Genomic DNA, 24,183 nt, shown 5'->3' on the forward strand with positions numbered 1-24,183 from the left:
CTTAACAGACACGACAGACGGACAGACAGACGAACAGACAACAAAGTGATCCTATAAGGGTTCCGCTTTTTCTTTTGAGGTACGGAACCCTAAAAACCACTATTCGACACCTTATTAAACATCGAGTGAGAACTCACAAATAAGCGTAGCGCCATGAACAGAGTCGTAGCTAGAGCTCTACAAATGAAGTTGCAAGAAAAAGATAATAATTTGTTTGAAGCTACATTAAAAAGGTAAGTATTTAATTTTAGAAGTTACCTTGAAACCTTCGTCAACAGGAATAAAGAATGTGTGTCGACCGTCAGCGTTAAAAACTTCTTTCTTTTGTAGCTGGTTTACTTTTTGACGAAAAGACCTGAGAAAAGGAAAATATTTGAGATGAAATGTATACCTTACCTAGGTATAATTACTTGTACTTACTTCTAAATGGCTAGACTAAAGTTAATAAAATGTACCTTTACGAAATTGTGACTTGGTAATTGTACTTATATTAAGTAACTTGGTGTGATGCTGGATTTATAAAATTATTTTGTTGAAATAAACCTTACCCACATTTTACTGGAAATTCGTAAAAAAGTGGCACAACGTAAGCCAAGTAAGTTACCAAATCACAAATTAGCATTTTGTAAAGGAATTTCCGTCGCAAAATAGAGGGGCTGTGTACAGAAAGTCAATAATGTTTAAGATAAAACCTCGAAAACCTCGAAAAAAGGCTACGAAGTCAACAAATTTTTCAAAATTCTCAATCTTTACTAGAACTCTACTAGAAACTTTGTGTAGTAAAGAATAGTATAATTAATAGAAGGGCTATTTCAAACAAAAATTCTGTTTTATGAAGCTTGTAAGCAAAAAAGTTGCAGCTCGCAAAAATTTTTGCTCGTTCTGACCAGTCTTGCGTACCTACTTAGTACATAACTACTACATACAGGTCGTTAGGCTCGAATATAGTCAGGGTGGACTAGTATGTTTAGTTATGTTTTCAAATTATGACAGCGTGGTGGTCAATCAATGATTTTTGCCTTTTATTTCAAACAAGTGTAAATTAAAAATTTATAACACCCCCGACGATCCAAAGTATTTGAGTTTTCCAAAACATCATTTTCAAATAAATAATTATGTATTTAGACAACGTCCATCTTGACAGCTTGACATTTGTCTATTGACATAATATTATGAACCTAACGGTTATCTAACCTTTTTTTCTACAAGAAAACTAGAAAAGAGCTCATAACTCTTAAACGGCTGAACCAATTTTTTTAGATTATAGCTAAGAACACTCTCGATCAAGCCACCTTTCAAACAAAAAAAACTAAATTAAAATTGGTTCATTCGTTTAGGCGCTACGATGCCACAGACAGATACACAGATACACAGATACACAGATACACAGATACACAGACACACAGATACACAGATACACACGTCAAACTTATAACACCCCTCTTTTTGGGTCGGGGGTTAAAAATAGCATATAATTTTGGCGTAGTTTTTCATTCTCCTTTGGAAAAATACATTATATTATTTAGTAACAAAGCCAAGATAACAACCCTTACTCTTTTATTGTGAGCAGGTCAACAGCAGCGTTTCCACAATGACCAAGTTTCGGTCTGTCCTGATTTTCACAAACGTTATAAGTAGATGCATGGTAAAAATTACAATTATGTAAAATAAAACAAGAAAGTTTTATTTCCATAAAGTATCTTAAGTTATGTAAAACTTCTGTTTTAATTCAACTATTCAATTATAATAAGTTGATACGTGTAAATTGATGTAACTAACGACAGGATTTAAAATGATAATTTTACCAATTTTCGTACAAAATAAACCGCAAGGTTTGTACACAAAAAGATAAATTATTTATTGAGCGTAGGTACAATGACTTTTCTCCACATCATTACACACTTTTGTAGAAGGTACAGCCATTATTTTCAACTTTTTGTGGTAACAAAGTAACTTTTCCCGGTAAGTACAGTAACAAACCACGACCACAAGTAACAACACTCAATCCTCTACTTTGTAAGCATGTTAGCGGAGTCGTAACTAACCCAAACTTTCATATTGCTCGGATTTCGGTAGTGCATCACTACAATTTGTATACAATGTAGGTACTTGTACGAGAAGTTCATAACACTAGTATAGAAGTTCATATTTCCCTAATATAGTGACCATTTTCCAAGTCTTTCTTATCGCCAACCCACTGACTACTGAGCAAAGGTCTCCTCTAGGAATGAGAAGGATTTAGGCCATAGTCTGCCACCCCGGCCAAGTACAGATTGGCAGACTTGACCTTTGAGTACATTATCTACCTATGGAGAATTCTGAGTCATGAAGGTTTCCTCACAACTTAAATTGCACATAACTCTAAAAAGTTAGTGATGCGTGCCCGGGATCAAACTCCAAACTTCCGATTAACTACTAGCTATCAGGGCTCTTTAACTGTATCTCTGCAAAAAATACGTCGATCCGTTGCTCCGTCGCGGCGTATTTAATTGAAGGACAACAACAAACACCTTCGCATTTAAAATACTAGTAGGATTTCATGAAACAAGCTTACATGCCAGCACTTGTTACTCAAATAAACACTATTTACACAACTACAGTGGCATTGTAATTAATAATGCACGCATATCTCGATCCCATTACCCATATTGTAGTGCAGTTATCTAGTCTGTTTAAATGAAACCTTATAACAGACCCTATGTAACATTTTAATCTTGTAATGGTAGCCCACAGCTAGGTATATTGTATACTAGCTGATGCCCGCGACTTCGTTGCTGGCATCCGCGTGGATGTAACTTTTTAAAAATCCCAAAGGAACACTTTAAATTTCCGGGATAAAAAGTAGCCTATGTGCTAATCCTCCATTCTTAATTTCAGCCCAATCCGTTTAGTAGTTTTTGCGTGAAGGAGTAACAGACATACAAACGCACAAACATACACACATACACACAAACTTTCCCCTTTATAATACTAGTGTGAAGTGTGATTTTTTGGTAATATTATTTTCAAATTGCAAGTAGGTACAATTTATAACGAACTTTAATCGTGAAAAGGATATTATCTATATTTTACTATATTAGGTATAGCTTCTTCATTTAACGTAAAAAACTGTTGATATATTTTAAATATGCATAAAGTATCCCGGTGCACTGAGCAGGGAAGTGGAAAAATCGGAGTCATAAAACTCCGCGTCGAAGGCGAGGGCTAGTGGCGCGGAATAACTTAGTAAACGGCAAAAATCAACTCCGCGTTCTGCTAACAGTGAAGTTTACATGTTTACGTTTAAAAGATTCATGGTGATTTAAATTAAGTAGCTGGCGATCAAAACGGTGTAGTTAAATTTCCGGATAGGCTTTAGGTTTTTAGTAGGCTAAAAAGCCTACTCAAAACTTTGAGCTCATTTCCAAGCAAAATGGCCGTAAACTGCACTGAAATTGAATCCAAAGTTCATGATTTCGACACTAAATATAAACTTGAACTATTTCCAAGTAAAACAGCGTAGTGCTGTTAAATGTGATTTTGATCAAAACGGTATTATTATTACAATAAAGTTGTCAATAACAGCTTCAGTTTTGTGTTCTTCTTGTAAAATTTTATTTCGTGCAATTAGCGCCGTTTTGCTCGCCAGGTCCTCAATTAATAACAAAACTTTTAGCTATACTATAGGCTGAACTATTTCTTATTTTCAGGAGCTATGCATTCATTGGTTGAAAATCTGATTTTTGAGTGCAGCTCAAGCATTCCAACGGCATATTCCCGCATGTAATTGTATCGATCAATGAAAATGAGTCGACTAGTTCAAATCAAACTGTACTGTGCTTCACTAATAGATTCTTTTTTTAATAACATGTTGTCATTTTACTGCGAATTCACCTAATCTGAGGTCCAGTAGCACAACAGACAGTCAAAGTTACGTAACGATTACCATTAAAGTTTGAGCACCAACCTAAAGTCAGTATTCATACCGTCATGATTAAGGTCAAAGATAAAATTTTGGTCCAAATTTGGTCCAAAACAATCTCTGAATAATTGTAAATCCCATTTTGATGTCAAAGTTTAACAGTAACTGTAACATATAACTTTAACCACTTGACATCCTATTGGATTTAAGTAATTTAATTTCATCAGAGAGAAAAAATCCATTTTTTTGAATAATAATAATGATTAAGCGAAGCGCTAAATTATTAAGTAAGTACGATCAATTGTTCCGATATTTCGCAGTTAAAATACTTAACATCCATTCATCAGATAAGGTTGAATTGTTTGGAAATTACAATAGCTTATATTACTATAGATTTAAAATATTTAATTGCGTTCTTGAAATTCTGTTCATAATATTAACATTCCGTTCAAATATTTCACATGAAATCGTAGTGAAACTATTATAGAAATTCACAATTAGGTACACGAAACTTGAATTGTTGAACAGCAATATTGAGATTGGAATTCGCTAAAACAATATGGAATATTATATTCATGAGTGAATGGTTGAAAATAGTTTGTAATATACATTGGATTCTGTTGGTAGTTGGTGTTAGTCCCTGCTCTGGCACGATGCTTCTTCAAAACCGATTAGGGATAAGATATAAGAGATAAAAATGTCACACAACTTCCAGCTTAACCCGCTTCCATTTCAGACTGCATTGCATCATTGCCACCAAGTGAGATTGCAGTCAAGAGCTAACTTATCTTTAAATAATTTCATTAATATTTACCTAATTAAAGACTACTGTAACACAGACTAGAAAGAGAGATAAAATATTATGTACAAATCAAAAGTGCACTAAAAAGAAATAGAATATGTACATAGAATAAATAGATCAATTATAATATCAATTGATATTATAATATAGAACATAGGGTGCTTAGTTGAGCATTAAAATACGCTTTATAAATTTTTTGTGCAGGTTTACTTTTACTGAAATAACAGAAAGATAAATAAAAGTAAAATTGTACAAAGAAGTTGTAAAGCTATAACTTAAAATTTAAACAAGTGTAAATTAAAAATTTATAACACCCCCGACAAATGAAGGTTACAGTATCTAGAAAAGAGCTGATAACTTTCAAACGGCTGAACCGATTTTCTTGGATTATAGCTAAGAACACTCTCGGTCAAGGCACCTTTCAAACAAAAAAACCTAAATTAAAATCGGTTCATTCGTTTAAGCGCTACGATGCCACAGACAGATACACAGATACACAGACACACATATACACACGTCAAACTTATAACACCCCTCTTTTGGTTCAGGGGTTGAAAACCCCCGACACAAAAATCTCTATAATAAAACTAGAAAAGAGCTGTTAACTTTTAAACGGCTGAACCGATTTTCTTCGATTATAGCTAAGAACACTCTCGATCAAGCTACCTTTCAAACAAAAAAAAACTAAATTAAAACCGTTCGTTTAGAAGCTACGATGCCATAAACAGATACACAGATACTCTTTTTGGGTCGGGGGTTAAAAAGGGTTCAACACTCAGCTGAAATTGGAAAATGAGATTCAAGGATTATTTACGAAACATGTCGGACTAACAGCTTTGGCTTACCTCAAGCGATGTGGTCCGACGTTGAATACGTCCGAATGTTCGAGAAACTGATAAGCATTCGGGTTGTACACGGGAGACCCGCCGGAGCTCTGTCCGAGAGGCAGCAGCGGTTGCAGCACCTGGTCTATCACATGTAGAACCTACAAAATTGAATTGCTAATTTTAATTAAACAACACAAAAAGAATTTTAGAGAAATTTTGGTTGCAGGTAATATGACGTAGTTCAAACGGTGACGAAAGTCGATAACCAAACGGGTGATTTTCCGTGTTTAAGTATTTTCCGTGTCTCAGAAAGTACGTAAAACTGCAAGGTTAGTCGCACGTTGGATGCATTTTCGTACGAACTTAACCTTACCTAACCAGTCTACGCGTTCCTATAGTACTTGAAAGGTCGCGATTGATTGTGCGTATTCGTACGAGTTCGCACGAATGAAATTCATACGAAAACGTCTCCAAAGTGCGACCAGCTTATAGTCTGACCTTCACACTTTACTGCAGTAATTTATTACTCGTATGTGGCTGTTAAGGTGATACTAATTTACAATTACTTTCTGAATTGGACATTTTTAATTCAATTCATAACATTCTATTTAACAATGTGGTCCATTTTATGAACCTACTTATGTAGTAATTGAAATTTAAATTAAATAAGCGAAACGGGTCTTCTTAAAACATTTGCTTAAACTTGAAACTCAAGCATATTACCACGTATAATATGGTTGTTGAAAACAAGTTTCATACGCCCGGGACGCATAATAACCCCGGGGTAAATAAACTTCAGGGCAAGTACAGAACTACTTTAATAATAATCTTTGCTTTAATACATGCTGGAGTAGCAAACATATAGAGAACCCTTGAATAGAAATTACGTAACGCTGTACGAAAAATTTAGGTTAATTTTTTTTAATAAAATCTTTTAAAACATTAAACCCTCTAAAAACTTAAGGACTTTTGAATCCAAACTTAGTTAAAAATATGAACTGGAGGAGCCATTTAAATTTCAAAGATTTTTTGACATATTGTTTCTTTGATATGATTTTATACATCGATAGGAATCGCAAAAGGCATAGAAGGTCGGGAAATTTCTAAAACGCCTAGTAAGTATGAGGCTCCCATAGAAGGCATCGATGATAGAAGGGCTATTTCCTAAGGTATATTATTATGTAGATAGACTATTTCTAAGAAAAATCGTGCATGTGCTGATACTATGAAACTTGGATGTCGAATATATTACCTACTAAACTAAAGGATGCCCGCAGCTTCGCCCGCGTGGATTTTGGTTTTTTTTTAATCCAGTAGGAACTCTTCAAATTTTCGGGATATAAAGTAGCCTATGTCCTTCCCCGGAATGTATCCCAAGTCTGTACCTTTCATTAAAATCGGTTCAGTGGTTGGGCCGTGAAAACGTAGCAGACAGACAGACAGAAAGACAGACAGACAGACAGACACACTTTCGCATTTATAATATTAAGTAAGGAAGTAAGGATTATTGGAACTTCGAGAGCATCCTATGTAGGTAGGTATACATATAATATTTACTTCCTACTTACTGTCAATGAGTAAAAATATATCACAATTTTCAATTGCAATGAGAGGTGTACGGATCTAATATAGGTACTGTCTTCCATCGTATCCAGGAAATTAAAAAATTACTCACTTTTGAACGAGAAGCCTGAAACACAATGCGCGTTAAAAACTTGGCAGGCCGAGAACTTGTCCATCGTGACTCCTGGAAGGTGCATAAGGGACTAACACTGACCTCTACTGTTACAAATACGCTGGACTTGCGATTGCCGGCCTGTTTCTGGAGCAACTTGTTTTTCGCCATTTTGGCACTGATGAGTGTGCGTCGGTGAGCGTACCTACGCGGAGCTAAATGATAGTGATGAGACAGACCAGTTACCATAGTGTTAACAGCCAACACGAAGACTATTTGACACAAAAATTTAAGTGTATCTTGAATTCTTACTCTTGATGATTTCGTTAACAATAAAGATGTTTAAATCAATAAATGAAATATGGTTCCTTAGTATTGTCTCAGTTGTTTAGCTGTGTCGCTCTACTAAGTTTGTAGTTTGCCTATTCTTGTACTGCTTTGGTTTGGCCGCGGGAAATTATTTTAATGTGGTTCAAGCAAACACAAATTAAACAAAACCGTCATCATGATCAACCCATCGTCGGCACAATACTGAGCACGGATCTCCTCTCAGAAGGGTTCGGTCATAGTCTACGACGCTTACCAAGTGCGGATTGGCAGACTTCACGCACCTTTTGAGTACGTTATGGAGAACCCTTCATTCATGTAGGTTTCCTCGCGATGTTTTCCTTCACCGCTAAGCCCGTGATTTTTTATTGCTTAAAAAGCAGATAACTCCGAAAAGTTGAAGGTGCGTGCCAGGGATCGAACCCCCGACTTCCCGAACAGGAGGCGAACGTCTTAACCACTAGGTTTACTTACTGTTTTGTTAGCTGTGATAGCACAGCTAACAAAACAGTAAGTAAACCCAAACACAAAATTACCGGGCGCTTTTATTTTCCGATGTTTTAATTCTTCGTCTCTAGTTTGTATGGCCTCAAATAAAAACTTGACCGGTTTCTTCGAGAAGAAGCTTATATAACATAATACTTATTGTGCGGAAACCAGCCCGGAGAGAAGAACGTAATACCTACTCTTAGAAAATATAAATTATACCTGGCTGAGTTCGTTGTGAGCTCTTCTCAGACTTGGGTGAGTTTGGAACCCTCGTAGCTTTAGTTTTATGTTTACCTAATTAATCATCACCCACTATATTATCATCTTACAAATCAACTAATTCTGACCATCTAAAGGTGTACAATAGTACCTACTTTGAATAAATGATTTTGAGTTTGAGTATAAATTGAAAAGTCGCTCGCTACGTTGCGGTAAAGTTTCTTCTGTTTATATTTCAATTGGCAAGGTTTGGTGGATTGCCAAATTGTCGCAATAGTGTTGTGGTTGTGTCCGAAAAGCGAAAATTTCGAAACCGTATCTACAAATACCTGCACTTTCGGAGTTATCTGCTTTTTAATCAATAAAAAATCACGTTCTTTAACGGTGAATGAAAACATCGCGAGGAAACCTACATGAATTAGAGTTCTCCATAGTGTACTTACTCAAAAGGAGCGTAAAGTCTGCCAATCCGCACTTAGTCAGCGTCGTAGACTATGGCCAAACCCTTCTGAGCGGTAACCCATGCTCAGTATTGAGCCGGCGGCGATGGGTTGATCATGATGACGGTTTTGTTTAATTTGTGTTTGCTTGAACCACACTAAAACAATTTCCCGCGGCCAAACCAAGCCAGTACAAGAAATGGCAAACTACAAACTTAGATAGAAGGCGAAGTTAGATAGAGAAGCTATAGAACCCACCTGTAGTTTTCCATTTCTATTAGTAGCTTGGTACGACCTCGAGATGTCAACTTTGGCGTTGTTCACATAAATGTCATCGTGCATTGTGTCGCGCCGCCTCGTTATCCACAGAGGGGGGTTGCCGTCGAGCTCCGACGATATTGAATAGTCCAAGTTTGCAAGCGTCGTCGCCAAGTTTGCTGCAAAATATGAAAAGAGTTATAGTTCACGGTTGACCTATTCGTTTGGGTCAAGTTATTTGTGCCAAGTTTGCCGAAACAATATTGTGTTGTTATTAGGACACGGTTACGGGAGGGTATAGCATTTAGCAATAATGTGTGTGGGCCGGAATAAGGCTATAATATTTCCTAACTAAGTAATTCAATATGGCGAATATGAGAAACAAAGAAATGACTTTCGAATCGAATTTAGTAATAGAATGTAAAATTTTCTTAACTGGCCGCTTAATGTAACGATTCCCGCGGTCACTTCAGCTTCGCAATCCGTTAAGCTACGTGGATCTTTTAAACTCGTTTTAAGCTATTTAATTAATTAGTTAAGATAAATAAAATGCGCTCTCTTTACTTGCATAAGAACAGTTGAACATTCCCGAAAGGTCCATTTTAATACAAAACATTACTTAACTAAGCTACAGGCGAAATACCTCGCGCCATACAAAGTGAAATAGTTGCAAAGACCGCAGCGTAGTTTGCGTTGAACCGAAGGCTTTACTGTAACGAACCGCTTTATTACGAACGAAGTAGGTAATACCTACTTATACAGAGAGAGCCAGTGCGTGCCAGACCTTTGTTATTTTATAAAAGCTGAAAGTTTTTCTGCGTATTGTCTTCAGCTCAGGAAGGAACGATCAGCGACTATGAAGTTTGGATCATGATGGCTTTGGGAGATAACAGGTAATAAAGGTGAGAAAAGTCTTACGTCAAAGTACAAAGTCTATTTTTTTTATATTTTCTTCGGAATAGTAATAGAAGTCACGTACCTTATAAGATTACATATTAAATTATGTGATCCTATAAGGTTTCCTTTTTTCTCTAAAGATCCGGAATTTCAAAATTTTGAAAATTTGATAAAGAAATCCGCCGTTTGGCTCATCTTGGCGGGGGCACTGCCGTGCCCCCTGATGATAATATACTCACATATATGGAAAAGTACTAGTGAATCATCCATCTCCCCGCTATACCTCTGGAAGGCTTCATTGGTGGGCGCGAACAACGTCATCTGTCGGTACTGTAGACTTGTATTCACAACTGCATTCCTTTCCAGCAGCGCCAGGAACTGTTAACAATATAAAAAAACGTACTGTAAGTTTTATTGATTTAGATACGTGGACCTAGTATTCTGTTACATTAATCTAGATATTATAGCCTCATCTGGTGACAGAAGAGCTGGCTCATTTTTTGGGCAAAGGATCAGCATGACCGTCCAACGCGGAAATGCAGCCAGTATTCTTGGCACATAATATACAGTATACAGACAACTTTTATGTAAAATACACCCGAATCGAATGGTTCGCGGGAGGCTAGGTTAATTTAAGCTATTTAAATGCTTAATTAGTCAGAAGAGACTACATATTTACAAAATAATATACTACACATTTATAAAGGCACCGAAAGCAGGTGGAATCATGGTGGAATAGGCTATGACCGAGTATCTTTAATAACAACTTAATTAACTTTAAATATACTTTGACATATCTACTGGTTTAATTTATTAAAAACAAAACGCGAAGAATGCGCGCCGCGCTTGGGCGCGTTTTTTCGCCGCGTCGCGCCGCTTTTATGCCAAAATAAATAAAGTTTGAGTTCAGCTCAAGAAATAAGCCATACATCGGCTCTGCCGGTGTGCGTTGCGCCTAAACCTTCTTTATACATTTACAAAACAAAACTCGCTTTCGAGTGTGTAAGCTACATAATTTTGTTAATGCAGAAAAGCAATTCAAACGCTTTTACTCGTGAAAAATTAAAATTTATTTCTGACAAACAGCGCTTTCATATTAAACCAAAGTAAAGCTAACCTGAAGTTACGGGTGTACATGACTTTAAAATGCGGAAACGTAATACTGACTCTTATTGACCCAAACATAAGGACTAGTCATATAAAGTACTAGCCGATGCCCGCGATTTCGTCCGCATGGAGCTTATGTAGAGAAACCCTGTGTTTTAGTTAAGCCCTACATAGTATTAGACGGTACTAGTATAGCTCCAGTTCAAGGAAACGAGCTAGTAAGGAGGTAAAAGACCACACGTCATTAGTGGTAAGTAGATAACGTCCCCCATATTTCCAAATATATAAAACGCTATATAAAGTCGATCATTAAATTTTTTCGTAAATAATAATAATTGTTAATTACGCCCAGGAAATCTAAAAAGGTTCCTTGACAATACAATTATGTAGAAATCAGGTTCATTGCACCAACAAAGCCAATTGTATCCGATGGGCTCTTACCAGTCGGTGTCTTTGTAGAATACTAATGGAGGCTTACAGGCGGCCGCGGCGCCGAAGATTGTCACAATAATAATAGACCTACCGATGGCATTCACGCGTGTCCCTTTTTAGGGTTCAGTACCCCGAACGGTGCCAACCAACCGTATTACTAAACCTCCGCTGTCCGTCTGTCCGTTCGTCCATCTGTTTATCAGCGGGATGTATCTCGTGAACCGTAACAGGTAGAGAGAGAGTTGTCACAGAATGTGTAGTATTTTTATTGCCGTTATAACAACAAATGATGAAAATTTAAAAATAGCCACCATGAAAATAAAAAAAATAAAAAAGTGTTATTTCTTGTGCGATGGTACGGAACCCTTCGTGTATAAGTCCAACTCGGTTTTTCGGACTTGATCAGTTTTTTGCCTCACTCCGGGCATCGAGGCGAGAATTTCAAGCTGCAGTGTGTGGCATATCAGACAAATCGATCTCTGATCATCGGATGTTAACACTTACGCTGTACGAATGTTTAGTTGGCTTTATTCTTTTGATATACCGTCTTAACAAATCTTATTAGGTAAGTAACACTTCGATAGACAAGCACGAGCTGGCGTGAGTCATTCTTTGTATCGTCCAAATATGCACGATACTGTACTTAATTGCATGACAATGGACTTTTAAATGAATAAAAGCTTTTAATAATTATTTATTTTTGTACTTATTCAAAGAAAGATAAACTTTAATGCGCCTTATATATTATACGTATATGGTAAAAAATTGCCCAGTAGGTAGGTATCTTCTTCATTAGTTGTGGACGTTGTTACTCAAACAATAATCCAAGCAGCGACTTAGTATCTTGCAATAATAAGTTTACTTAGTACTTTTCTAGTAATTAGAAGGCGCAGTAGAATAAAACAATATACCTACCACACATCCCCTATGCATAATAACAAATCAATACGAGAATAATAAGTAGGAGAAAAGCATCTCAATACATCACTACACCATGTGAAAAAACAAGACTTCACGTACATACTACCCCTAAAACTTGAAAACAACTTAGTGAAATCAAACAGAGCCCAATGCTGCTCATTTTTAATTACTAAGGTATCAAAATATTACAGTCTACATTTAGGGCCTACTGATTCACGTAATCTTTATGTATTTTTAGGTATCCATAATGTTGAAACATTTCAAGTGAAATTCTTGAGACGAGTACGTCTACACAATTTAAGCCGCGAGCGGGGTGGCCATATTAAAGATAAAGTTTTTGAAATCGTTAAAAATCGTCAAGCACTTGACCCCACTGTCAACAAGTTCAGAGTTCAGTTCAGAGTTCCATGTACAGTGTACCTAATCTTTGCTATGGCTTGGATTTCTTTTCACTACACATAGGTACACGTGGTCTAAACTCAAAACCACAATACAAATGCGCAACGTATCTTTAGCTGCCAAATTTTCTACAGGGTATTAGTTAGAGATAGGTTACATCCCGGGGAAGGACATAAGCTACTTTTTATCCCAGAAAATCAAAAAAAACCTACAGGATTTTTAAAAACTAAATCCACGCGAAAAGAGTCGCAGGCATCATCAGTACTCAAATAATTTTGTTGAAATCCAGAAACTTTGGAACGATGGGTCTCCCTAACCACTACACGCGAGGGGGATGAAGTACAGTCTAAAATACTTCTGAATGCCTTCGGTAATGATCCACTTTACACCGAGACTTAGGTCCAAGCAAAAACGTATTAAAAAGTAAAGCTAGAGGAAATTACGAGAATTTTTCATCGATACTCATTGATTTATATATCGCGTAATGAATTTTTCAATTAATTGATTTTTATGTAACTTTGCAGATACATTTTGGTTCCATGACACTACAACTTTAAATGTGAAAAGTCTATTCCTCAAGCTTGATGCTACAGGCGTGTACAGGTGTATGCTGCAGGCGTGCCACAGGTCATGGCCATGGTCAAACCCTTTTTTTCCTCTCTCGTCTGGCTTAACAAAGATTAGCCAATGTCAAGTTTGTAGTTATTTACAAGTTAGGGAAACTATATAAGTATGGACTTCGTCTGTGCCGGCGCTCGCCACACGCGCGGCACCCCTCTAGAGCGCTTTCCCGTTAGTTCCACCACCAAAAATCCTTCTCATTCTAAATATTGTTGTGATTTTCTAACCAGGTTAGATGTTTGGTACCGGTGTCGATAAGGGCTAGGGTTGGGTAGTTTTGTCTAGTTGGAGACGCTGGAGGAGAAACCCGTGCTTAGTAGTGAGTCGACGGTGGGTTAATGATGATAATGATGCTATGATATTACCAAAACAAAGGAAAATCAAAATGATACACCGAAGCTTTTAACTTTACTGAAAATTCTGTGATGCACTGCATTCTGAACCCGCGATTATCTCGGTAAACTGAACCGCGCGTTGTTCCATTATTAATTGAGATACACACACATTCACTTGCAGAGATCGAATGCAAGTGATTAAATTATTTCAAGCGTAAAACAAACAACAAGGTACCTATATTTTTATAATATAAATGCAAGTTTCTCGAATCACAGGCAGTCACACTGCGTACATAACTACTCAAAGCGTAAATATTTGGTATTTACAAGAATGTAACTAAGAAATAAGAATTTAAGTGACGCGGACTACCTGATAGGGACGGTTGCCCTTTGTCCATTTCAGTTTTCTTAGTCCAAAGGCTTAAGCTGGGTGTTGATGATGATTCCATCTGTTGATTGACTAAGTTATATTGTGGCTGATTCTGTTTCACACAATCTCTTTTGATAGGTCTAAATCTCACGGTATCCCTTTCCGCAGAGAGCACTAGAAAAAGTTGGCAATATAGATCAGCAACACCTGCCCTTTTAGTTAAGAGATTATGTACCTAAAACAAAATTATATAGCCACATTGTATCGGAATTCGGCGCGCGGTATTTCGCATCGCACGCGATTGTTCGACAACATTGGTACACTAGTCTGACAGTTGCCGAAATTCCGCGAAAATCGGCCAAAATTCGCATCCAGACGCGCGGCGGCGCGGGCGTTTTGTCCCCCGAAATATTTGGTAGTACAATTTCAATACGAGGCCATTAAAAGAGCAATTTTTAGGGTTCCGTACCTCAAAAGGAAAAACGGAACCCTTATAGGATCACTTTGTTGTCTGTTTGTGTGTCAAGAAACCTATAGGGTACTTCCCGTTGTCCTGGAATCATGAAATTTGGCAGGTAGGTAGGTCTTATAGTACATATACAGTAATAAATCTGAAAACCGCGAATTTGTGGTTACATCATTTAAAAAAAAATTAAAATGTGTTTCAATTTTCAAAGTAAGATAACTAACTATACCAAGTGAGGTATCATATGAAAGGGCTTTACCTGTACATTCTAAAACAGATTTTTATTCATTTTTATGCATAATAGTTTTTGATTTATCGTTCAAAATGTTGTAAAAATACCCGAGTACAGAACCCTCAATGCGCGAGTCTGACTCGCATTTGGCCGGTTTTTATTCGCTTACAGAATTCCGCTTTAATACCGTGGATTAATCTAGTTGTAAGTAAAGTAATACAGAGGAACTAACTATAACTTATGAATTGGATACAATATAAGTGATGAATAATCTAGGTACGTATCTACCACGTTTCTATATAAATACATAATACAAATAAAATGGTTGGGCAACAAAATAAGCATGAAACGAATGCAAATATGGTTAGCCAACAGTTTACATAGAATGGCACTGACGAGGCGTTATTTTCACAAATCAGAAATAATATTTTGATTTGCACACCTGCGACCGACAATCGGCTAAAGGCTTCCAAGAGTTTTTGAATGAAATAATAATATTTTTATATACCTTGTACTTTTTAATCGTACAGGAACACCTGGCCTAGTTGTGCTAGCGCATACTTATTATTCGATTGGACTGGGTAAGCAACGTTTACCAAAGTAGATAACTGAATGGATGGCTCAGTTTGAAGGTCTCAATATGGTCTTTTCATATATTTTGTTGGACAAAGGCCTTATTTACCTGATTTACCTTCAAAATCCATTGAAAATATATTAAAATATAAAACACATTTATGTTGAATCAAAATATATTTGTATAAGTTAAGACTTTACAACATGACGGAAACTTTTTCTCTTTGTTAGTTCGGAGTTCGGACGCATAAGAATTATTTTTTAACCCCCGACCCAAAAAGAGGGGTGTTATAAGTTTGACGTGTGTATCTGTGTATTTGTGTATCTGTCTGTGGCATCGTAACTCTTAAACTAATGAACCGATTTTAATTTAGTTTTTTTTGTTTGAAAGATGGCTTGATCGAGATCGTTCTTAGCTATAATAGAAGAAAGTCGGTTCAGCCGTTTGAAAGTTATCAGCTCTTTTCTAGTTACTGTAACCTTCACTTGTCGGGGGTGTTATAAATTTTTAATTTACACTTGTAAATAGATACATATCTATTAAAAATTGCGAAACCGGCAGGAATTAGAAATTTCCTTGAAGTGTAAAATACTATCATCAAAATTTGAAAAAAACAAAGCAGTAGAATTATTTAATAATTATTACCGAATCAAAATATTAACTGCCAAATAATATCCATTAGCGTGAGTAAAATTAAGTGCCGATAAGTTATAAATAAATAAACAGTGATAAATGCCTAACTATATGATTTTCAATTAATAAACGTGAGCATCCCAATCATATTTGATGGGTAAATGAAGACAGCGAGGCGCGGCGACAACGATAGCGAATGGTAGGACGCCAGACAGAATGCGCGCGTTTGTGAATGCGAATGTTTTCCTTCACCGTTTAAGCAAGTGCTATTTAATTACTTAAAACACACATAATTCCAATAAGTTGGAGGTCCCGAGATCCGAACCCCCGGACCTCCGAAAATCTTAAATCCCTTGTACCTAGATAGGTACTTAATATAGAACATTACAACAGGTTCTTTACTTCAATGTTTTCTTTTGAATTTTCGAGTTTTAAATAAACAATATTAAATTGAACGCGAAAATTCAAGCACAAATACAATTAAGTCAAACGAGCCCAAAGCTTCTTAGAATCTCTCGACCGCGTCCTCATTGCTCAAATATTTACTCTCATGAATTATGATTACGATTAGCAATTTCATTTTAGAGCAATGAAGAATTTGTAGATAGGAATTTGTATGAAAGAAAATGTTATCAATTTTGATTAAGCCCATTACATCTTCATCATGTCTATTCACAAACTAAATAAAGTCAGCTTTAACAGAATTCTGGAAAACCACCGACATAGATATTAGTTTCTAGAATATGTCTGCAAAATTTCATGGACTTTGGTTGCTTAATATTCAAATGAAATTGGAACTACGTTTGTATGGAGCGAGTGACGGAGAGACACCTCTTAAGATCTGTTGCCAGATTGATTGACATAAAATGCACTGTGTAAACGTTGAAACTAAAATTATAGAATCATTATTATCGGCAAGTACAAATGTTACATAGACAATTAGGTACTTCCAGTTTCTTCAATGAATGACGCATTTTTTCCTTGCGTGAATGATTTAGCCTGAAAAGACGTCATGAATAACTAACTCAAACAAGCTGAGTTTATAAACTAGGAGCAAGTTGAAAGAGTTGTTAGTATAAGAGTAGGTACCTAGAAGTTTCATAAGTTTAAGTACCTACCTATAATAACTTTAATCGTAATCATAATTATTTATTTTACTAGAATATGGTACATATTCTTCTATCATACAGTATCTTTCGTCTATATTCATCAAAAAATTGTACCTTATTAGTAGTCAGTAGAGTAAGTAGGTACTTGATACTCACAGAACTGGTCTGTGACTAGTTCTATGAGTATTTAGATACCCGCCCCCGCCCGTAGCACTGAATTTGTGGTTTTATCGCATCTTGATATTGATGAAGTTTAACCTGCACTTGAAGATAATTCCGAAATAAACATATAAACACTAACATATTAAAAATGCGGGATGCAGGGATTTTTGATGAGATGGCAATTTTTAATATGTATGTATATTTGAGAACATTTGACTTAGAAAAATGTACAACTATAATGGTATAATAATAACATGAAAAGAGAAAAGTTTATAATAATGATAATAATATACTCGTATGTACACATTTTGAACACGAAATATTTCATGTCGATAAATGGAGTTAAGCGTTTAATGGCAATTGTCCCATTCGTAACTTTATATTGTAGGCTATTAAAGTTCAACGGAACTCAAATTTTTAACCCCAGACCCAAAAAGAGGGGTGTTATAAGTTTGACGTGTGTATCTGTGTATCTATGTATCTGTCTGTGGCATCGTAGCTCATAAACGAATCAACCGATTTTAATTTAGTTTTTTTTTTGTTTGAAAGGTGGCTTGATCGAGAGTGCTCTTAGCTATAATCGAAGAAAATCGGTTCAGCCGTTTGAAAGTTATCAGTTCTTTGCTAGTTTTCTTGTAGAGGTTTTTGTGTCGGGGGTTTTTAAAATTTTGAGTTATAATGATGATTTTTTATATTTGTAATATTCAGTTATTTTTCATCACATTACAGAGACTTTAGGACTTTGTACTTCTTTATTATTATGTAGTACTCGTTATGAGGAAGCTCAATGGCACTCAGCCGCAATAGAGAGCGCGGCTTACTTAATCAAAATAAGAATTGAAAAGCTCTGTAACTGAAATAGCTCAATGAGATGCGAAGCTGAAGTGGTAATGGGTGGCACAAGCTTCAAAGGACCTATAAACGTCATGAGGTTCTGGAATGGCGTCTCTACATTCAAAAACGCAACACTGGATGACCACTCACTAGGTGTAACGACATTTTAAGTGATGTATCTACTGATGATGGACAGAAGCAAGATAAAACGAGTTCTAAAACAGTTTTGCAACTGCCGAGTTTCTTGCGGGTTCTTCTCCGTAGGTACGGCATTCCGAACCAGTGGTAAATTATTCTGACGATTCAAACGCACTTATAAAAGTTTATTTGAATAAAAATGTATTCTGTTCTAGGATTGCAGGAGAGCTAGGTACTTGCACGTCGAACTTTGGACATCCGTCAGTGGAAACGACTGAGTCGAATTTATTTGTAGACGTTTTGAAGAAGTTCTTTGTGAGAAACAAGTCAGACAAGAGAAACAAGACAGAAATCCGAATTCATGAACTAAGTTTTAACAAGTAACTAAGTTTCTTAAAGCTTCATCTCATTATCGTGACCTTTCTTTTGATTGATGACAGTTCAACTTTATCTGGAATCAGAAAGAATTTCTTATTAAATTTTTTCACCAGTATAAAGATTAATAAAGAAAAGTTTCTGGAAGAAACAGGGTTCGAATGTTTATCTTAACTTGGTTTTATTAAAGTGCCACGCACCTCCTTTCGGAGTAATGTGCATTTTAAGCAATTATAATTGCACTTGAAAACATCTTGAAGAAACCTGCATGTCTGAGAGTTCTCTGTAATGTTCTCAAAGATATTATGTGAAGACTGTTAATCCGGTCTTGGTCAACGTGGTAGACTACGGCCTAAATTCTTGTCATTCTGAGAAAAAATACGTGCTCAATAAGACGCCGGCGGCGATGGGTTGAGATCATGATGAGTCTTCTATACTACTAATAAATAAATTTGTAGTGTCTGTCTGTTTGAACGGGCTAATCTTCGGAATGGCTAAATCTATTTTGACGGGACTTTCACAGACAAGTAAAAGATAAACCAAGGAGTAACATAGGCTTCTTTTTTAACCGAGTTTGAAAAATGGAGGAGTTGTGTTCTAGCTATGTACACTGATATCTCCGAGATTTCTGAACCGATTTGCGTAATTCTTTTTTAACCGATAAAGGATTTTTGCGACCTTGTTCCATAAAAAATTTGGATTCCAACTCCTCAATCCTGATGCTGCAGAAGATCTGACCAATCCACGCGGGCGAAGTGTTGAAAAGTGAAGAACACACTAGGTGGACCGACGACATCAAATGAGTCGCAAGGAGCCGCTGGATGAAGGCCGTACAACCACGCGAAGCGTGCGGAAATCCCTTCAAGAGACAGACCTCTGGTCTATGTGCAGCAGTGGACGTATATCGGTTGACGATGACAATGATGATTTTGGCTAGCAATCAACTAGAACCGGCAAACCGGCAAACTAGAAACCGTGATAGGCTCGCATATCCTACGCTCCGCCTCAGGAAAGTTGGAAAATCGTTTGTGGGAATGAGTGTAATATTTTATAAAAAAATTCCACAATCAATTTTAGACTTGCCTTTACATAAGTTTAAAAAATCTATTAAAAGTATGCTCCTGAAAAAAGCTTATTATACAATCGAAGATTATGTAAATGACAAAAAAGCTTGGATTTGATGCGCTCCAGCAACACATGGCGCTGCAATTGCTTGTATACAGTATGGCATATTATTGTAAATTGTACATTTGAAAAGAGCAACCGCCGAGTTTCTTGCTGGTTCTTCTCGGTAGGAACAACATTCCGAACCAGTGGTAGATTATTTTGACGATTCAAAAGCACTTGTAAAAGTTTAATTGAATAAAAATAATTTGAATTTGAATTTGAATCACTGACGCATTGGGCCAACGTAACAGTGCGTAAATTTTTAACAAAAGTAAATAACTCCGTGAAGAGATTTACGTAAAACATTTCCGCTATCCTTGTAATTAAACAGCTACGTTCACACTAAGTACTTAGTTTCATCACAAAATATTATCACAAATTAGGTACGCGCTAACTATGATATAAATGTTAATAAAATGCTACTCCCTCATGTAATATCAGCCCGGAGCTGAAAGTGAGGTATATCACACAGAGCACTCAAATATGCAAACGCAATCACGTCGCCCTACGTACAGGGTTGTCCTCGTAATTCTGCCTGGAAGCAAGTTATCTCTTGCGATCGCTACCTACTACGTAACTTGGTAGAGAACTTTTCCTGCCTAACTGCAGATAGATATTGTGTATCCGGACCCTTATTTCATCGTCTACGGACCTCATCAGACTGTTCGTATCTACTTGTAAAGAAAAATGTACACCTTTACCTTGAAATATTGTGAAGTATGATACCACCATTAAATTCCACTTGTTTTTGACTACAAAGAAACACAAGTTGCGACTATATTTTATCACACCTATTTAGAAAATAGAACATAGTATGAAACTAAAAAATTCATATACGCGACAACCCTATCCTCTTTGCATAGTAAATAATCACGATGGCCCATATTTAAGGCGCACCACAAACAATAGCGTTCCTTCTTTTCGAATTGAAAGAAATAAATAAGCTAAATCAGCCAACTGCAGTTTATTATATCTAGCTAGAAAATTATGAAATAGACAATGATAAACATTTACGTCCTGCTTACTTAAAAACTGGTATTTATTGTTTTATCCGGGCCACCTAAGCCAAGTTCCGCAATCAGCTTTGAAGCATCGAACCGCGGAGCGTCGTAAAAGTCTAGTACGCCCTTAGATAGGCTGCGTTAAGATCTTGAAAGCTCTTCTGGCATCCGTTATATCATCTTCAGAGTAAACAGCATATTTAAGACAGGTACCAAATTGCGATCATCATCACTTATGGTATATTAGATGATACCTGCAACTTTATACGCGTGGATTTAGATTCGATTTTCGAGATAAAAAGTAGCCTATACCTATATATGTTTCGGACCTAACCGCCATAAATACTTCTTCTTTCTTAGCCTTTGTTAATCCATTGTTGGACATAGGCCTCCTCACGTGCACGCCATTCCTCTTGGTGTTGTGCGAGCCTCCTCCAAGTCTTTCCCGCCAGCTTGGTAATGTCGTCTGACCAACGGGTGGGCTGTCTTCCAACGTTCCTCCTTCCGGTGCGTGGACTCCATTCCAGCAGCAAACGAGTCCATCGCTCGTCTGTAGTCCTACAGACATGCCCTGCCCATCTCCATTTCAACCTGGACACTTTCAAAAATACAAAATATTTCATAAATACTTACATCGATCTAATAGTTTTTTTGCAGTACGTTTTATATACTCGTAAGTAGATCGAGCCATGATAGCCTAGTGGTTAGGACGTCCGCCTCCTATTCGGGAGGTCGGGATTCGATCCTGGGCACGCACCTCCAACTTTTTGAAGTTATGTGCGATTTAAGGAATTAAATATTTACTTTAACCGTAAAGGAAAACATGGTGAGGAAACCAGCATGAAGTCTGCCAATCCGCACGAGGCCAGCGTGGTAGACAATGTTCACTTCTCACTCTGAGAGGAGACCCGTGCTCTGTAGTGAGCTGGCGATGGGTTGATCATGATGATGATGAGAGATATAAGTATATTCATGATGTACATATTAGTATACATATTGCAGACAGTAAGAGCGGTTTCGCACTCATCCGATCCGAGTCCGTGAAAATACGGATATAAAAAACTCGGACCGAACTCGGATATTGCTTACGCACTAATCCGATCTCTGATCCAAATCAGTAAACTTTGATATATCTACGTCATACGTCCGATTTGAATCCAAGGCACATCCGAGATATTCTCACGGATGACGAAAGTTGGAGCTAGTGCGTAAGCTACCATAAAAAACGTTAGCTCCGTTGATAAGTACGGTTAGCAAAATAGTTCTAGGACTACTTTGGAACGTATTTTCACGTATTCGGATCGGATGCAGTGCGTAATCGCCCTAAGTGTTTTGAATTAAAACTGCACAATGCACACTTATACGCTGGGTTTAGAAAAGAGCAATCCCACCAAAAACATTTCATGTAAAAAGTTAGCCAAGACTCACAAGTTCATAATGTTTTCACTGTTAAAAAGTTATGAGATCTCTAGTAGAGCCAAGCCCCTAGCTGAGCTTAGATTTGTGCTGGCCATGGGACCTATCCCAAGTCCAAAGTAATATAGCTCTTAAATGTTCTTGACTATATCACATTTATAACAATAAATAACAAATCACTCTACTTACAAGCTCTGATTCTACAAACCCTACATCTTGGTAAAAAAAAGACGGCTTGGCCGTTTAATAACTTTTAACGTTTAATATGTTATGTCATGTAATAGTTTTACGAACATTAAACGGCCAAGCCGTACTTTTTTTACCAAGATATAGGGTTTGTAGAATCAGAGCTTGTAAGTAGAGTGATTTGTTATTTATTGTTATAAATGTGATATAGTCAAGAACATTTAAGAGCTATATTACTTTGGACTTGGGATAGGTCCCATGGCCAGCACAAATCTAAGCTCAGCTAGGGGCTTGGCTCTACTAGAGATCTCATAACTTTTTAACAGTGAAAACATTATGAACTTGTGAGTCTTGGCTAACTTTTTACATGAAATGTTTTTGGTGGGATTTCATTTCTTTTTGGCAGGTGCCCTAAATTTTTTTTGGATCTATTTCTTGTAGGTACATCATTTTCATGGCCCACTCTCTATCGTTACCTCTTTTTTTAAAAGCTTTTATTCAACTTGTAATGTACTCGTATGTAAGTTTGTTTGTTCGGGTGGAATCTTGCAACTCAATTTTGAAGCAGATATACCAAATTTCAGTCTTTTAGGACTTCAGGAAACACAGATACTTGGTACGTTTGATAAATCTGCCACGGACATCTTATCCTGTAAACTTTAGTATTCGAGCAACAGATTTTACAGATATGCATCTCATATACGAGGGGATGAAGGGGGACCCGATTTCTTAATTTATCTGTTGTTCATAATTCTTGAAATTCCTACTTAATGCCAAATTTCAGTCTTCTAGGACTTCAGAAAGTACCCTAGAATTTGTGACTAGAGGTTTTGAATGTCGATAAATCTGAAACTATAAAAGCTAGACAATTGATACTCAGTACGTTTAATGAATCTGCCAAGGACATCTTATCCTGAAAATATCAGCATTCTAGCAACAGAATTTACAGATTTGCTTTTCCCATAAGAGTCGTAGGGGGGGGGGGGGGGGGAATTTTCAATTTCTTAATTTTCCTGTAGTTTGTATGCAATTTCTAGTCTACATACCAAATTTCAGCCTTCTAGGACTTCGGGAAGTACCCTAGAATTACAGACTAGAAGTTTTGACTGTCAATAAATCTGAAACTATAAAAGCTAGATAATTGATACTCAACGCGTTTAATCAATCTGCCAAAGACATCTTATCCTGAAAATATCAGCATTCTAGCGACAGAATTTACAGATTTGCTTTTCCCTTAAGAGTCGTAGAGGGGGGGCATTGCCAATTTCTTAATTTTCCTGTAGTTTGTATGCAATTTCTAATCTACATACCAAATTTCAGCCTTCTAGGACTTCGGGAAGTACCCTAGAATTACAGACTAGAAGTTTTGACTGTCAATAAATCTGAAACTATAAAAGCTAGACAATTGATACTCAATGCGTTTAATGAATTTGCCAAGGACATCTTATCCTGAAAATATCAGCATTCTACCGACAGAATTTACAGATTTGCTTTTCCCTTAAGAGTCGTAGAGGGGGGGCATTGCCAATTTCTTAATTTTCCTGTAGTTTGTATGCAATTTCTAGTCTACATACCAAATTTCAGCCTTCTAGGACTTCTGGAAGTACCCTAGAATTACAGACTATGAATAGTGATGATCATCAGTGAGGGACGAAAACGGCGTATTTTAGGTATCAATAAATCTGTAACCATAAAAGCTAGATATTTGATACTTAGTATATTTGGTAAATTTGCTGAGGACACCTTATACTAAAAATTTCAGCTTTCTAGCGTCATCCAGACCGAAGTTATGACGGGTCGAAAATACGGCGAAACACTTCGAGAAAAAGGTACTACGTAGCGCCCCGGCCGCCGTTTGGCTCGTCTTGGC

The 24,183-nt window shown here is 36.8% G+C and overlaps 1 protein-coding gene across 6 annotated transcripts in view; it reads right to left on the reverse strand.

The window, feature by feature from the left end:
* The window catches only part of LOC123867661 (fasciclin-1), a 103,895-nt gene that overhangs the window by 27,649 nt on the left and 52,063 nt on the right, over positions 1-24,183 (reverse strand). For all 6 annotated transcript variants that reach the window (XM_045909827.1, XM_045909831.1, XM_045909828.1 and 3 more), the window contains exons 2-5: positions 10,075-10,213; positions 8,939-9,117; positions 5,549-5,688; positions 259-355 (exon numbers count right to left, since the gene is read on the reverse strand). In XM_045909827.1, coding sequence (XP_045765783.1) covers positions 259-355; positions 5,549-5,688; positions 8,939-9,117; positions 10,075-10,213 — 555 coding nt within the window. The remainder of the gene's footprint in view (positions 1-258; positions 356-5,548; positions 5,689-8,938; positions 9,118-10,074; positions 10,214-24,183) is intronic.

This window comes from Maniola jurtina, chromosome 8, assembly GCF_905333055.1.
Source record: "Maniola jurtina chromosome 8, ilManJurt1.1, whole genome shotgun sequence".
In the NCBI taxonomy this organism is placed as follows: domain Eukaryota; kingdom Metazoa; phylum Arthropoda; class Insecta; order Lepidoptera; family Nymphalidae; genus Maniola; species Maniola jurtina.